The 16572-nt window shown below is 47.7% G+C and overlaps 1 protein-coding gene across 4 annotated transcripts in view; it reads left to right on the top strand.

Moving 5' to 3' along the window:
- The first annotated feature begins 12455 nt into the window (after nucleotides 1–12455).
- Nucleotides 12456–16572, top strand: part of rasa4 (RAS p21 protein activator 4) — a 71589-nt gene continuing 67472 nt past the window's right edge. For 2 of the 4 annotated variants that reach the window (XM_031807473.1, XM_031807474.1), the window contains exon 1: nucleotides 12456–12794. In XM_031807473.1, coding sequence (XP_031663333.1) covers nucleotides 12730–12794 — 65 coding nt within the window. In that variant the 5' untranslated portion in view covers nucleotides 12456–12729. The remainder of the gene's footprint in view (nucleotides 12795–16572) is intronic. The other 2 variants (XM_031807472.1, XM_020464733.2) reach the window with 2 other exon arrangements.

Raw genomic sequence — 16572 nt, 5'->3', positions numbered from 1 at the left:
TGTTTATCTGGACAATATTGCAAAACATGTTGATACTCTCAGTATCACTGAATGTCTTACATGTGTTGACTTATACTGCTTTTTAAATTCCTTTGCATGGATTGGTGAGCTGGATGGATGCCACACCATTAACTCTAGCTGAACTGCTGCAGGTGGCTGCAGCTATGGTCCATGTTATGTCTACAACCATCTCCACACTGACAGGAAAAGACACAAAGGGCTGTGAAGGGTCCTGCCCAACCCAGATGTTTCAAATGGCATAATTACATAAGAGGCTGTCTGTTTGAACTGGTGTTTATCAAACAGAAACCACCAGAACGCTATCACTCACAAGATAGACTAAAAACAGTGAATAAAGTGATTGTTTGATTGAAACTGTTTTATCATAAATTAATTATTAATTACATGTTGAATACATATTTTGTTACCCTTTCCTGATATGATTTTATAAATCCTGACTGCAGTCTCTAGGTTAGTCTTGTCTGGCACAAACACTTGTAGCTGAATGCATCGCTAATACTGCCCCAAAAACATTGCCATTCCCATGCTGTTTCATTATGTTTATCTCAATAATTATTTACTGAAATGTCTGCATGCTGCATTGTGGTATTTGTTTCTGTGTTGACAGTGGCAATGGTCAAAATATCAAGCATTACATATGTATTTATACATTACGTTTCCACATCATACTGTAAGTTGTGTACTCTGCAGGGTTCTCTCTATATAATATTACTTGTTGATGAAGAGGAAATCATATGATGTATAATATATATACACTGTCAAGAAAAAGTATGTGAACCCTTTGGAATTACCTGGATTTCTCCATAAATTGGTCATAACTTTTTATCTGATCTTCATCTAAATCACAACAATAGACAAACACATTCTGCTTAAACTAATAACACACAAACAATTGTCATGCCCTGGTCTTAGTATTTTGTGTTTATTTATGTATTTGGTCAGGCCAGGGTGTGACATGGGGTTATTTTGTGTTGTGTTGTGGTATTGGGGGTTTTAGTAGGTATTGGGATTGTGGCTGAGTAGGGGTGTCTAGCATAGTCTATGGCTGCCTGAGGTTCTCAATCAGAGTCAGGTGATTCTCGTTGTCTCTGATTGGGAACCATATTTAGGTAGTCTGGGTTTCACTGTGTGTTTGTGGGTGATTGTTCCTGTCTCTGTGTTAGTTTGCACCAGATAGCCTCAGTCACTTTGGATTTTCTTTTTTCATTGTTTTGGAAGAGAAGAGAACGAGCGCCATTCTCCTTGCGGAGATGGTGCTAAATACATCAACACGGTCGGTCCCTGGGATTGGGCTGGCCAACACGATTCGTTTTGCTTGGAAGGAAAAGGAGTTGGAGCCTTTAGGACGGGAAACTTTTGGAAGGATAATATTGATGGGGATTCTAAAGCTGACGGTGAAGGACGTGTTTTGTTTCCAAGGCAACTCGTTGGAGGGAGCATACGATGTGGCACTATATACAGAGGAGAAACACGATGATATCCTGAGAAGGGCAAGAGCAGTGGGAGGCGAGAGGCCGATGAGCCACTATGAAATAACAAGCCTGGCGAAGAATAACTTTAGGGTTGTAACTGTCAACATTTACAACCCATACGTTAAGGATGAAGAGGTGAGGGCCTTTCTGGGGAGATACATGGATAACGTCTCCTCAGCAAGGCACCTCAAAGACTCCCTTGGGTTTTGGAATGGGAGGAGAGGCTTCCAGGCCCTCCTCAGAGAGGACCCAAAGGGACATGGTGGCTACCTCCATCCTCCTGCTATGTTCTCCCTAGGGGCTGACAGGGGGACGTTGTTTTATGCACGTCAGCCCCCATTTTGCAGGCGCTGTATGGCCTACGGCCACATATTCGCCTCGTGCAGCACAAGAAAATGCAGATTTTGTGGATCTGAGGAACACGAGGCGAAGGATTGTGACAAGCCTAAGGCGTGCCACGGGTGTGGCTCGTCAGCACACCTGTGGCGGGGGTGCCCGGCTCGTCAGAGGTCATATGCGTCTGCGGCTGGGGGGGGAGCAGGAGCGGGGGATGGGGGAAGAAGAGGGGGGGAAGGAAGCAAGCCTCATGACCAGAGTACAGGTCCAGAGGGGAAGGCCGCAAGGAAGGAGGAGGAGCAAGAAGCGGCGGATGGAAGAGAGAAGGAAACGGAAGGCACGGGAGTAGGAGAACCAGGAAAAGCGGCGGAAGAAGGCAACCGAGTGGAGGAGCATGAGAGAGAAGAAAGCGAGGGAGGAGTGTTGGAGAAGGAGACGGTGGAAGAGCAAGTGGACTGGGGGGAAAGTGCCCTGGTGGAAGAGATGAGGGGTATGGTGGAGGAGCTGGTGGGGGGGGAGGGTGGTATCTCTCCACTACCGCCATCACCAAAGAAGAGAATGAAGAGGAGGGTGCGATTGGCCGACAGTGAGAGGGAGGGGATGGCCAAGAGAGTGATGGGGGTGGGAGAAACCTCTGGGTTGCTGCTGGTTTCCCCAGGCCCTCAACTTCTGTTGGGTGGGGACACACCTAACAAGACTCAGGACTGGGTACAGGAGGAGGTGGGGAGTTTTTTGTTTGGGGACTCAGCCTCCCCGATTTTTTTCCAATCCAGCTGCAGCACTGGGGAGGGGGAGGATTGTGGGGGTAGACCCAGGGTGCAGGGCACCCCGGAGCCAAACACTATTCCTGCATCCTGGGTTGGTGAGATGGAGGAAGTGGGGGGGATGTCGGGAGTACGGATGGTGTTTTCACCGGTAGATATGGAGCAGGGGAGCATCGGGTGAGTCTCCTGTTTTTGATTTTTTCTGTCTGGGTTTAGAATTTGAGTGTATTACATGTTTTTATTTGATTCTTTCATGGGGTCTAATTTTACTTTTGTTACTTTAAATGTAAGGGGTTTAAGGGATTTTGTTAAGAGGAGGGCGGTTTTTAGTTATTTGGAGGGTGTGGGGTTTGATTTTTGTTTTTTACAGGAGGTTCACCTGAGGGATGGAGGGGATGTTAGTAGGTTTAAGAGGGAGTGGGACAAGGGGGAGTCGGTTTGGGGTATTGGGGGGGTGCACTCATCGGGGGTAGGGATTTTGTGTGGGCACAGGGAGGTAAAAGTGGAGGATTCTTTTGTGGTAATGCAGGGGAGGGTTATAGGGGTGGATGTCACGATAAGAGATTGTAAATTTAGATTAGTGGTGGTGTATGGGCCACAGGTGGTGGCAGACAGGAGGGAGATGGTGGACTGTCTGACGCCCCTGTGTGTCACAAATAGGAAATTAGTGATAGGGGGGGATTTTAATACAGATTTAGGAATAGGGGGGGATAGCAGTGCAGGCGCCATTACCAGGCTAATGGCTTGCCATGGTCTGGTTGATGGTGGTCTGCACACTACTCCGAAAATGGCCGGTCCTACATGGCGCAACTCCAGGGGGGTTGAGCGGAGGCTCGACTATATTTTTGTACCCAGGTCTTTGGGTAAGTTGTCTGGGCGGCTGTTGCCTGTTTTCTTTTCGGATCACGACGGGGTGCTCCTGCAGGTGGGGTCTCCAGTCTGCCTCTTTGGTAGGGGGTACTGGAAGTTAGATCGGGATGTGCTGGAGGAGCAGGCTTTTGTTGACAGGTTTTATGATTTCTTTTGGAGGCTTGAAGGCCTCCGGTCCATGTGCGAGGGGGTGTTAGAGTGGTGGGAATTAGTTAAGGTGAGGATTAGGGCTTTTATAATAGGGTATTGCAAGAGGAAAAAAAGGGAGGAGAGGAGGGAGGTGGATCGTATCCAAAGGTTAATTGAACTCGAGTATGAGGCAGGCAACCTCGGCGGGTCGTTTGACTGGGAGAGATCCGCTACCCTAAAGGCGCAGCTCAGGGAGTTGCAGGAGCGGAAGGCTCGAGCTTTCCTGGAGCGTGCGCATAGTGGCTTTCTAGAACACAATGAGACTTGTTCCGCTATGTTCTTTAAGTCGGTTAGGGCCAGACAGAGTAGGAAGGTAATGCATGGCATTAGGGAAGAAAATGGTAGTATAGTTAGAGAACCAGAGGATATGGTCAGGGTGACAACTGATCATTTCCAAGGTTTATTTAAGGAAAGGGAAATAGATGTAGAGCAGGGAAATGTGTTTTTAGAACACTTGTCCAGGCGGTTGCCGGAGGACATTAGAGAAGTGATGGAGGCCCAGATTTCACTAGAAGAGGTTGAGAGCGCTCTTAGGAGGATGGGAAAAGGGAAGGTGCCTGGGATGGATGGGCTGCCGGCTGAGTTTTATCTCAAGTTTTGGGGTATACTTGGACCAGTGGTCCTCGAAGTCTTGAAGGCCATCCTTGAGACGGGGGTCCCGGGGGGATCAATGGCTGTTGGTGTGCTGTCACTTTTATATAAGAAGGGGGAAGTAACAGACCTTGGCAACTGGCGGCCATTGACCATGCTGTGCGTAGATTACAAGCTACTTGCAAAGGTTTTAGCAGACCGGTTGCGCACAGCCCTTCCCTACGTCGTTCATGAGGATCAGACGTGCGGGGTAGAGGGCCGCTCTATTAGATGGAACCTACAGTTAATCAGGGACTCCATCGCTTGGGTTGAAGATAGAGGACTGCCTTTAATGGTAGCAGCGCTAGATCAGGCGAAAGCCTTTGATCGCGTGAATAGATCCTTTTTATTCAGAGTGTTAGGTCGATTAGGATTTGGGGAGAAGTTCATAGGATGGATTCGTACATTATATGTCGGAGCGGGGTGCCGAGTTAGTGTAAATAGTCACTTGGGTGACGTTTTTGACCTCTCGTCTGGGGTCAGGCAGGGGTGCCCACTCTCGGCTCTCCTCTTCGTTCTGTACATGGAGCCTCTGGGGGCTGCCATTAGGGCAGACACAGGGGTGGAAGGCTTGTTGATCCCTGGAAGTGGTGGGCTGCGTGTTAAGATGACGCAGTATGCCGACGACACTTCCTTGCTGCTGTGCAAGGACTCGTGCCTGACAAGGTCCCTTGCCATCTTTGGGGATTTCACCCGAGCGTCGGGAGCGGTTCTGAACCATGCAAAGTCTTCCGTCAAGTTTTTCGGTAGATGGCGCGGTAGAACGGATGTGCCCGGGGGGTTATCTCTCTGTGAGGGGGCCCTGAGGATTCTCGGGGTCCATTTTGAGACCTCCGGCTCAGCGACGCTGAACTGGAACATGCGTATCGCAGTGGTACAGAGGAAGCTAGCAATGTGGAAGGCTAGGTATTTGTCTTTTATGGGCAAAGTCCTGGTCCTAAAGGTGGATGTGTTGCCGTCTCTTTTGTATTTGGCGTACATCTACCCGTTGCCGGCTTGTCTGAGGAGGCCTCTAGTGAGGCTTGTGTTTCAGTTCATGTGGAGTGGCAGGTGCGAGTGGGTCGCCAGGGCGCGCATGATCTGTCCCATCGGGGAGGGAGGTAGGGGGGTACCACATTTCCCCCTCAAGCTGGACACAATTTTTGTTTCTTTCTTGTTAACGGAGCTTGCTCATCCAGTGATACACCCATCCGGTTACCTCCTGCGGGTGTTCTTCTCATATCAGGCGAGAAGCATAATGGTGTGGTCTAACACGGGTCCTCGGGCAGAACAGCTGCCGTGGCACTTTGGTCATGCGGCCAAGTGGCTGCGTGCGCACCCTGAGGTTGAAGTTGCCCGAGTAGGTTTAGATCACAGGCACCTGTACGAGGAGGCCAGAAAGGCAGGGGGTCCGGTGCCTGTAGTGGGCATCTCGGAAGTGGTCTGGGAGGGAGTGCAGACGCGGGGTCTGGACAACAGGCTCAAGGACCTGAATTGGTTGAGCCTCCATAGGTGCTTGCCGGTACGTTCCATCATGTACCGGTATAGTTTGGTGCAATCCCCCACCTGTCCAAGATCCTCTTGTGGCAGGGAGGAGACTGTGCGCCATGTCTTTTGGGACTGTGCCTTTGCCGGAGTAGTATGGTCTAGGGCACGGGTGTTGTTAGGTTTGGTAAGGGGGGATTTTGTATTGACGTGGGCCAGGTTAGAGAGAGGTGTAGGGAGAGCGAGAGGGACGGATAGGGACAGGTTTCTGCTCTGGCTTCTCATGAGTCTCTTTAAAAGGGGGCTGTGGGAAGCCAGGCAGAACATGGTGAAGACAGGGAGAGATTGGGGGGTGGAAGGGATAGTGAGGAGGGTGGAAGGAGATTTGAGGGGGAGGATGAAGAGGGAGGAGAGGAAGTGGGGGCAGCATGCTGCTCGGGAGAGGTGGAAGGGGGGTTTAGGGCTGGGTGTCATTTAGATTTGTAAGGGGATAGATTAGGGATGGGGAGATAGGGAAAGGTATTTTGTAGGGTGACGGGAGGGAAGATGCTCCCCTGAGGTTTTGTTTGGGGTTTATGTTTAGTTAAATTAGTTAAATTAAAATACCATTATTTGAGTATGTATGAAAATTATGAGTTGTAAAGAATGAATGGTATTGAAGATAATAAATTATTTTTTATAAAAAAAAAAAAAGACAGGCTGTATAGGTTTTCACATTCCGTTTGTTGTTTTGTATTGTTCGTTTTCATCGTTATTAAAGATGTCTCGATTTAACCACGCTGCATGTTGGTCCGACTCTCCTTCGACGGAAGAAAGCCGTAACAGAATCACCCACCACACCCGGACCAAGTGGCGTGGTAACAGGCAGCGACAGCAACAGCAGCGAAAAGAGGAATGGACATGGGAGGACGTTATGGACAGCAGGAGTATGGACTATACTACTTGGGAGGAAATAGACAGGTGGGCGGTCGACCCAGAGAGAGTGCCGGAGCCCGCCTGGGATTCGCTGGAGCAGTGCGAGGAGGGCTATAGGAGAATGGAGTTGAAGAGAAAAGCACGGCGGCGCAGAAGGAAACCCGAAAGTCAGCCCCAAAAATTTCTTGGGGGGGGGGGGCTCAGGGAGAGTGTGGCAGAGTCAGGGTTCAGACCTGAGCCAACTCCCCCTGTTTATCGTGAGGAGCAGCGATCAAAGGACTTCTGGACTTGGGAGGAAATATAGAGAGACCGGGCAGGCACCGTGTTATGCTGTGGAGCGCACGGTGTCTCCAGTGCGGGTGTATAGCCCGGTGCGGTACGTATTGGCCGGGCTAGAGTGGGCATCGAGCCAGGTAAGGTTGGGCAGGCTCGGTGCTCAAGAGCTCCAGTACACCAGTCCTCCGGTGGAAGCTCCCCGCACCAGGCTTCCTGTGCATGTCCTCTACCCAGTGCCAGCACCACGCACCAGGCCTTCAGTGCACCTCGCCTGTTCAGCGGAGCCAGAGCCTTTCTCCTCTCCAGCGCTGTCGGAGTCTCCCGCCTGTTCAGTGCAGCCAGAGCCTTCCTCCTCTCTAGCGCTGCCGGAGCCTCCCGCCTGTTCAGCGCAGCCAGAGCCTTCCTCCTCTACTGCGCTGCCGGAGCCTCCCGCCTGTTCAGCGCAGCCAGAGCCTTCCTCCTCTACAGCACTGCTGGAGTCTCCTGCCTGTTCAGCGCAGCCAGAGCTGTCAGCCTGCATGGAGCAGCCAGAGCTGCCAGTCTGCATGGAGCAGCCAGAGATGCCAGTCTGCATGGAGCAGCCAGAGATGCCAGTCTGCATGGAGCAGCCAGAGATGCCAGTCTGCATGGAGCAGCCAGAGATGCCAGTCTGCATGAAGCAGCCAGAGCCGCCAGTCTGCATGGAGCAGCCAGAGCCGCCAGTCTGCATGGAGCAGCCAGAGCCGCCAGTCTGCATGGAGCAGCCAGAGCCGCCAGTCTGCATGGAGCAGCCAGAGCCGCCAGTCTGCATGGAGCAGCCAGAGCCGCCAGTCTGCATGGAGCAGCCAGAGCCGCCAGTCTGCATGGAGCAGCCAGAGCCGCCAGTCTGCATGGAGCAGCCAGAGCCGCCAGTCTGCATGGAGCAGCCAGAGCCGCCAGTCTGCATGGAGCAGCCAGAGCCGCCAGTCTGCATGGAGCAGCCAGAGCCGCCAGTCTGCATGGAGCAGCCAGAGCCGCCAGTCTGCATGGAGCAGCCAGAGCCGCCAGTCAGCCAGGATCCACCAGTCAGCCAGGATCTTCCAGATCCGCCAGGATCCGCCAGTCAGCCATGATCTTCCAGATCCGCCAGTCAGCCAGTATCCACCAGTCAGCCAGGATCTGCCAGAACCACCAGCTAACATATCAAGACCATTTCGAGGACAGCTTTTTTCCATCTACGTAACATTGCAAAAATCAGAAACTTTCTGTCCAAAAATGATGCAGAAAAATTAATCCATGCTTTTGTCACTTCTAGGTTAGACTACTGCAATGCTCTATTTTCCGGCTACCCGGATAAAGCACTAAATAAACTTCAGTGCTAAATACGGCTGCTAGAATCCTGACTAGAACCAAAACATTTTATCATATTACTCCAGTGCTAGCCTCTCTACACTGGCTTCCTGTCAAAGCAAGGGCTGATTTCAAGGTTTTACTGCTAACCTACAAAGCATTACATGGGCTTGCTCCTACCTATCTCTCTGATTTGGTCCTGCCGTACATACCTACACGTACGCTACGGTCACAAGACGCAGGCCTCCTAATTGTCCCTAGAATTTCTAAGCAAACAGCTGGAGGCAGGGCTTTCTCCTATAGAGCTCCATTTTTATGGAACGGTCTGCCTACCCATGTCAGAGACGCAAACTCGGTCTCAACCTTTAAGTCTTTACTGAAGACTCATCTCTTCAGTGGGTCATATGATTGAGTATAGTCTGGCCCAGGAGTGGGAAGGTGAACGGAAAGGCTCTGGAGCAACGAACCACCCTTGCTGTCTCTGCCTGGCCGGTTCCCCTCTTTCCACTGGGATTCTCTGCCTCTAACCCTATTACAGGGGCTGAGTCACTGGCTTGCTGGGACTCTCTCATGCCGTCCCTGGAGGGGGTGCGTCACCTGAGTGGGTTGATTCACTGTTGTGGTCATCCTGTCTGGGTTGGCGCCCCCCCCCCTTGGGTTGTGCCGTGGCGGAGATCTTTGTGGGCTATACTCAGCCTTGTCTCAGGATGGTAAGTTGGTGGTTGAAGATATCCCTCTAGTGGTGTGGGGGCTGTGCTTTGGCAAAGTGGGTGGGGTTATATCCTTCCTGTTTGGCCCTGTCCGGGGGTGTCCTCGGATGGGGCCACAGTGTCTCCTGACCCCTCCTGTCTCAGCCTCCAGAATTTATGCTGCAGTAGTTTATGTGTCAGGGGGCTGGGGTCAGTTTGTTATATCTGGAGTACTTCTCCTGTCCTATTCGGTGTCCTGTGTGAATCTAAGTGTGCGTTCTCTAATTCTCTCCTTCTCTCTTTCTTTCTCTCTCTCGGAGGACCTGAGCCCTAGGACCATTCCCCAGGACTACCTGACATGATGACTCCTTGCTGTCCCCAGTCCACCTGGCCATGCTGCTGTTCCAGTTTCAACTGACCTGAGCCCTAGGACCATGCCCCAGGACTACCTGACATGATGACTCCTTGCTGTCCCCAGTCCACCTGGCCATGCTGCTGCTCCAGTTTCAACTTCCACCTGACTGTGCTGCTGCTCCAGTTTCAACTGTTCTGCCTTATTATTCGACCATGCTGGTCATTTATGAACATTTGAACATCTTGGCCATGTTCTGTTATAATCTCCACCCGGCACAGCCAGAAGAGGACTGGCCACCCCACATAGCCTGGTTCCTCTCTAGGTTTCTTCCTAGGTATTGGCCTTTCTAGGGAGTTTTTCCTAGCCACCGTGCTTCTACACCTGCATTGCTTGCTGTTTGGGGTTTTAGGCTGGGTTTCTGTACAGCACTTTGAGATATCAGCTGATGTACGAAGGGCTATATAAATACATTTGATTTGATTTGAGCTAGCCAGGATCTGCCAGAGCCTACTACATGCCTGAGTTTCCTCTCAGTACTGGGCTTCCTCTCGGTACTAGGCATCCTCTCAGTACTGAGCTTCCCCTCAGTGCCGAGCTTCCCCTCAGTGCCGAGCTTCCCCTCAGTGCCGAGCTTCCCCTCAGTGCCGAGCTACCCCTCAGTGCCGAGCTACCCCTCAGTGCCGAGCTACCCCTCAGTGCCGAGCTACCCCTCAGTCCCGAGCTACCCCTCAGTCCTGAGCTTCTACCTCAGTCCCGAGCTGCCCCTCAGTCCAGTGGGGTCCTTGGTGAGGGTTATTAGGCCTAGGTCGGCGGCGAGGGTCGCCAATCAAAGGACGCGTTACAGGGGGACTAAGACTTGGTTGGAGTGGGGTCCACGTCCCGAGCTGGAGCCGCCACCGTGGACAGACGCCCACCCGGACCCTCCCCTATGGGTTTTAGTGTGCGGCCGGGAGTCCGCACCTTGGGGGGGGGGGGGGGGGGGGGGGGTTCTGTCACGCCCTGGTCTTAGTATTTTGTGTTTATTTATGTATTTGGTCAGGCCAGGGTGTGACATGGGGTTATTTTGTGTTGTGTTGTGGTATTGGGGGTTTTAGTAGGTATTGGGATTGTGGCTGAATAGGGGTGTCTAGCATAGTCTATGGCTGCCTGAGGTTCTCAATCAGAGTCAGGTGATTCTCGTTGTCTCTGATTGGGAACCATATTTAGGTAACCTGGGTTTCACTGTGTCTGTGGGTGATTGTTCCTGTCTCTGTGTTAGTTGTCACCAGACAGGCTGTATAGGTTTTCACATTCCGTTTGTTGTTTTGTATTGTTTGTTTTCATCGTAATTAAAGATGTCTCGATTTAACCACGCTGCATGTTGGTCCGACTCTCCTTCGACGGAAGAAAGCCGTAACAACAATTATATGTTTTCATGTCTTTATTGAACACACCGTGTAAACATTCACAGTGAACGGTGAAATAATGTGAACCCTTGGATTTAATAACGGGCAGCGATAACCTCAACCAAACTTTTTCTGTAGTTCCATATCAGACCTGCACAACGGTCAGGAGGAATTTTGGACCATTCCTCTTTACAAACTGTTTCAGTTCAGCGATAGTCTTGGGGTGTCTGCTGTGAACCGCTCTCGGGGTCATGCCACAACGTCTCAATCGGTTTGAGGTCAGGACTCTGACTGGGCCACTCCAGAAGGCGTATTTTCTTCTGTTGAAGCCATTCTGTTATTGATTTACTTTGGTGTTTTGGGTCGTTATCCTGTTGCATCACCCAACTTCTGTTGAGCTTCAATTTAGCGGACAGATAGCCTTACATTCTCCTACAAAATGTCTTGATAAACATGGGAATTCATTTTTCCGTTGCCTATAGCAAGCTGTCCAGGCCCTGAGGCATCAAAGCAGCCCCAAACCATGATGCTCCCTCCACCATATTTTACAGTTGGGGTGAGGTTTTGATGTTGGTGTGCTGTGCCTTTTTTTCTCCACACATAGTGTTGTGTGTTCCTTGCAAACAACTCAACTATAGTTTCATCCGTCCACAGAATATTTAGCCAGGTGCTGTTTTGCTAACTTTTTTTGGACAACAGTGGCTTCTTCTGTGGTGTCCTCCTATGAACACCATTCTTGTTTCGTCGCAGGTTTAAACAAGAGCATGGGGCGCTCTGCCTATTAATACAGTACAGATCTGGTGGGAGCTCACACTGTTTCACCCAGGGAAGAAGATGAGACGGGAATAATTTTGTGGAATTCATTTCAGACAATGTCACTTTTAAAGGTAGAGTCAGCGACATGACATAGATGCATCCGTACTGGTCAAAGGCAACATGAGTTGGGCTAACAAACAAATGGGTAGGTTAAAATTTCTTTAGGATCGGTGGGTTCCCTGCAGGACGGTTGAGCTAACGTTGTATTAGCATGAGGTTGTAAGGAACAAGGACAGACATATCTGAAATTGGCAGAGAGCTTAAATTCTTGTTAATCTAACTGCACTGTCCAATTTACAGTAGCTATTACAATGAAAGAATACCATGCTATTGTTTGAAGAGAGTACACCGTTTTGAACATTTATTAATCAACAAATTAGGCACATTTAGACAGTCTTGATACATTTGAACAGAAATACAATGGTTCATTGGATCAGTCTAAAACTTTACACATACACTACTGTCATCTAGTGGCCAAAATCTAATTTGCAGCTGGAATAAGACATGGCCTTTCTCTTGCATTTCAAATATGATTGTACAAAAAATAATTTTTTTCTTTGTATTATCTTTAACCAGATCTAATGTGTTATATTCGCCTACGTTCCTTTCACATTTCCACAAACTTCAGTGTTTCCTTTCAAATGGTACCAAGAAAATGCATATCCTTGCTTCAGGGCCTGAGCTACAGGCAGTTAGATTTGAGTATGTCATTTTAGGTGAAAATGGGGGGAAAAAGGGTCCAATCCATAAGAGGTTAGCTGTGCCAGTTGCTGGATGCAACTCTGTATTGGATGTAACTCTGAGCTGGATGCTATACAGGATGTTGTATCCAGCTCCGGGTTACAGCTACTACTGTATTTTTAGCCACAATATTGTCTTTCGGTTTCTTTAATTTTCATCCCGCACAGTAGGTGGCGGCATAAATAACTTTTGGATGTAGTCTTTCCGTACAACTCCAACGAAGAAGACCGTAGTCTACTATCAAATACTCACAATCGCTCTCTTTCCAACAACGAGCGAGTGGGTCACAAGTACGTTGATATATACAAACCGCCGAGTTGCAGACAGATATATGATACGTGGCAAAAATAATATTGACGACGTTTGTCTGTGTGTTCAATATACTGCTGTCAGGCGCGAAACCCCCAAATTCTGTTTGACAGCTGTTTTTGAGGAGGAACAATCTGCGCGTAATATCACAGCGGAGTCATCACCGTTTGGACGCTGGGACTTGGAGAAATGGCAAAACGAAACACTTTATTTATCAGAATTGTGGAGGGGAAAAATTTGCCAATTAAGGACATGTAAGTACTGTTACTGTACATGTTTTACTCTTCGTTTTTTGTTCACCGATTTACCAGACTTTGCTTGTCAATTTGTTTAGGATTTAATTGATAGGCTTTTGCTCCTCATCTGTATTTGATATTTAAATGTGAATTGAATCAACTACTTTAGGGTATTTCAATGTTAGACTGAACCAACCTTTTGATGCTGTAAAAAAAACGCTGGTATATTTTCATTATTGGCAAATGGGTTCATTGTGTAGTTATTTCCTCAAACACGTATCATTGATTTTGTAAATATATGATTATAATACAAAACACATCAAAGTAAACATCCCTGGATAATGAATATGAACTATGCGGTATGTCAATCAACAATCACATCAAACAGAGCCTACTCTACCATGAAAACATGACTTCAAAGGAAAGCCATTCTTAGATAAATAAATTATATAGATAATGGGCAATAATATGGAGTTGGTCCCCCCTTTGCTGCTATGACAGCGTCCACTCTTCTGGGGAGGCTTTCCACTAGATGTTGGAACATTTCTGCAGGGACTTGCTTCCATTCAGCTACAAGAGCATTAGTGAGGTTGGGCACTGAAGTTGGGCGATTAGGCCTGGCTTGCAGTCGGTGTTCCAATTCATTCCAAAGGTGTTAGATGGGATTGAAAGAGGAAAGGGCCTTCCCCAAACTGTTGCCACAAAGTTGTAAGTACAGAATCGTCTAGAATGTCATTGTATGATGTAGCTTTAAGATTTCCCTTCACTGGAACTAAGGGGCCTAGCCCGACTCATGAAAAACTGCCCCAGATCATTGTTCCTCCTCCACCAAACTTTCCAGTTGGCACAATGCATTCGGGCAGGTAGCTTTCTCCTGGCATTCGCCAAACCCAGATTCGTCCATCTGACTGCGAGATGGTGAAGTGTGGTTCATCACTGCGGAGAACGTGTTTCCACTTCTGCAGAGTCCAATACTGTAGTGTATCATCTCTCATCACTCTCCACATCTCTTATCTGTTTACAGAATTCCATGCATTGGATAGAAACAAGCAGACTCTGAAGCTGAACTAAACATAGATTGACAGTGCATTGGACAATTGAAAAAACAGAAGCATCTCCCACTCAGCTCACTGCTAATTGGCAAACGAAGCTGTTGCTCTGTACTCCCCTGATTTACATTTATCATTTATCTTCCTTTACTCTGAGATATATATATATATATAGCCAAGTTATCATTACTCATTATGTATTTATTATTACATGTTTTACTTTTCTATTATTTCTCTATTTACTTTTTCTCTCTGCATTGTTGGGATTTGATATCAACTCTGCTTTTCCATTGCAAGTATTCTAAACATTCTTGCCGCCTCTGAAAATCCTCCCAAATGTCATTCATTTATACTCCAATATGACCTGTTCCAAATGGTACCCTATTCCCTATGTAGTGTACTACTTTTGAATGGAGCTCTAGTAAAGAAGTGGTGCACTACATAGAGAATAGTGCCATTTGGGACAGAACCATGGTTGTGGTCTAACCCAATAATGGACTAAAGGAGCCTAACGTTGCTCCTTATAGTCCTAGGACCTTACATGTTCTGTTTAACGGTAAATTGTCTTTGGAAGCCGAAACAGCCAAATAATCTAAACTTGAATCGATTATCAAATGCGGTATGATTCTAGAAACATGAATCCCTCTACTTTATCACATCAGAGAAATAATTATAAAAATACAATATACAGTCACTGTTTTAAAACACTTACAGCCGACAGTATTTTTCAGTGACAACACGTTTGTGGTGCCCGTCTTACGTTTACACACAGTTGTTAGGAGACGCAGATAGCTAATTAGCACAGGTAGTCAACTCTGTCCTTCGTCTTTTACGTAAACGCACTGTAACATGGAGATATGGCCGTGTGGGAACACTAACCCTATAAAGGTGTGTATCAATTAGGGATGCATGATATCGGTGAACATATCGGAATCGGCCAATATTAGCTTAAAATGCCAACATCGGTATCAGCCCGATATCTGTCTGGTTTAACGCCGATGTGCAAAACCGATGTCAAAGCTGACGTGCAAACTTATATGACGGCACGTACAATTTTGCGCTACACTGGCAACACCGCATTCCTAACCTAGCCCACAATGTCTGCTGTGTGGATCAAGCAGTCATCTGAAAGAGTAAGACAATTTCAGCGAGGATAATGGAATGTGAAGTGCAGTCATATTCAGGTCCTGATTGGTCAACAAGCTTATTTGACACGTCAAATAGTGTTATTTGTATATATTTTTACACGGAAGGACCCAAACGGCGTTCCATAGCAATCCTGGTTGAGAATGAAATGACGGAACCAATGAACAACGAAACAGCACAGCAAAATAACTTTTTGGTGTGTGTGTGTGTGTGAACTTTATTTAACTAGGCAAGTCAGTTGACGACAAATTCTTATTACAATGACGGCCAAACCTGGACAACGCTGGACCAATTGTGCGCCGCCCTATGGGACTCCAATCATGGCTGGATGTGATACAGCCTGGATTCGAACCAGGGACTTTAGTGTCGCTTCTTGCACGGAGATGCAGTGCCTTAACGCACACATGGACGCAGCGGTCTAACTATTTAACTGTACTAGAATGCTTAAAAGGACGCTAAAATGTTAATTATTGGTATCGTGTTTGTTTTTTTGCAAGGAAAATATTGGATATTGGTATTGGCCAAAAATGTCATCGGTACATCACTATTATCAATTTGAACCTTTTTTGTTTTTAGAAAGAAAACATTCTCGCTGATATGAAAGATAAGGTCCTTATGCTTCCAAAACTGTACCGCAAGTGATGTGTGTTAAAGTTCAGACCTAGCGTTGGGGCACTTAACAAAACTCCCCCATACAAAGAGACCTTCGTCCAATGTCTTGTGTAATGTAACTGAACTGAGAGCCATGATAAAGGGCTAGGTTTATGATGGAAAGACTGGTATCATGATGCAGGAATGTGAGAAAATATATGTAAGAATGATTTATCCAGGTATTCCACAGGAGATGTTTTTGCTTTGTTTTAGTGTGACCTTTCTGGTGCTGTGTTGATGGAAAGACTGGTATTTCATACTAATTAATTGTGAAATCGGCCAACCGGAATTCTTTCAGAATGACACTTTAATATGCTAATTCTGTCCTTTTCTTCACTGGTGGTAAGCACCGGTTCACTAGCTGCTGTGTCTAGTATGTACACTAAATTAACTTTATTGTTAACACCTTCCCAGAGGATTGGAGACTTGCATTAGCTCTCCAATGCTTAGACAGCTGTGGTGTCAAGTATGTACCCTGACTCCATTTTAACACCTCAGTGCTGTACATGGGTGGTTTGGTGAACAACACTTGTGGAATGAGTAACATTCCCCTGAGACCTGGAGACTTGCACTAGCTCCCTGAACTAATGCCCAGGCTTTAACTCAGAGGGCGAACAGTCTTGTGGTTTACAGGAGATCCGGGTAAAAAGTCTAAGCCTGGTCTGTCACATACCGACGTGTGGGACAGTGAAAACCAAGAGCTGCCTCCACATCCTGGATTGAATGTGTTTATTGACATATTCATTGGCTGGGCATTGTGTAAAGTGTTGACGGCTTGTTTGCACCCTTTTCACATGATTTGAGGTCAACTCCTTTTTAAGACGGTCAACCTGAATAACAACATGACTGTCTTAGGTCTGTCTCAAATGCCCCAATTTGATTAGACTAAGTGTGTCATGAGAAATGTCATTCCAATTTTACTTCAACTTTTCAGTATTTGGCAGAGGGAT

This window comes from Oncorhynchus kisutch, linkage group LG28 (assembly GCF_002021735.2).
Source record: "Oncorhynchus kisutch isolate 150728-3 linkage group LG28, Okis_V2, whole genome shotgun sequence".
In the NCBI taxonomy this organism is placed as follows: domain Eukaryota; kingdom Metazoa; phylum Chordata; class Actinopteri; order Salmoniformes; family Salmonidae; genus Oncorhynchus; species Oncorhynchus kisutch.
Note: the sequence above shows the minus strand (reverse complement) of the source record. Positions and strands in the feature narration are given on the sequence as shown.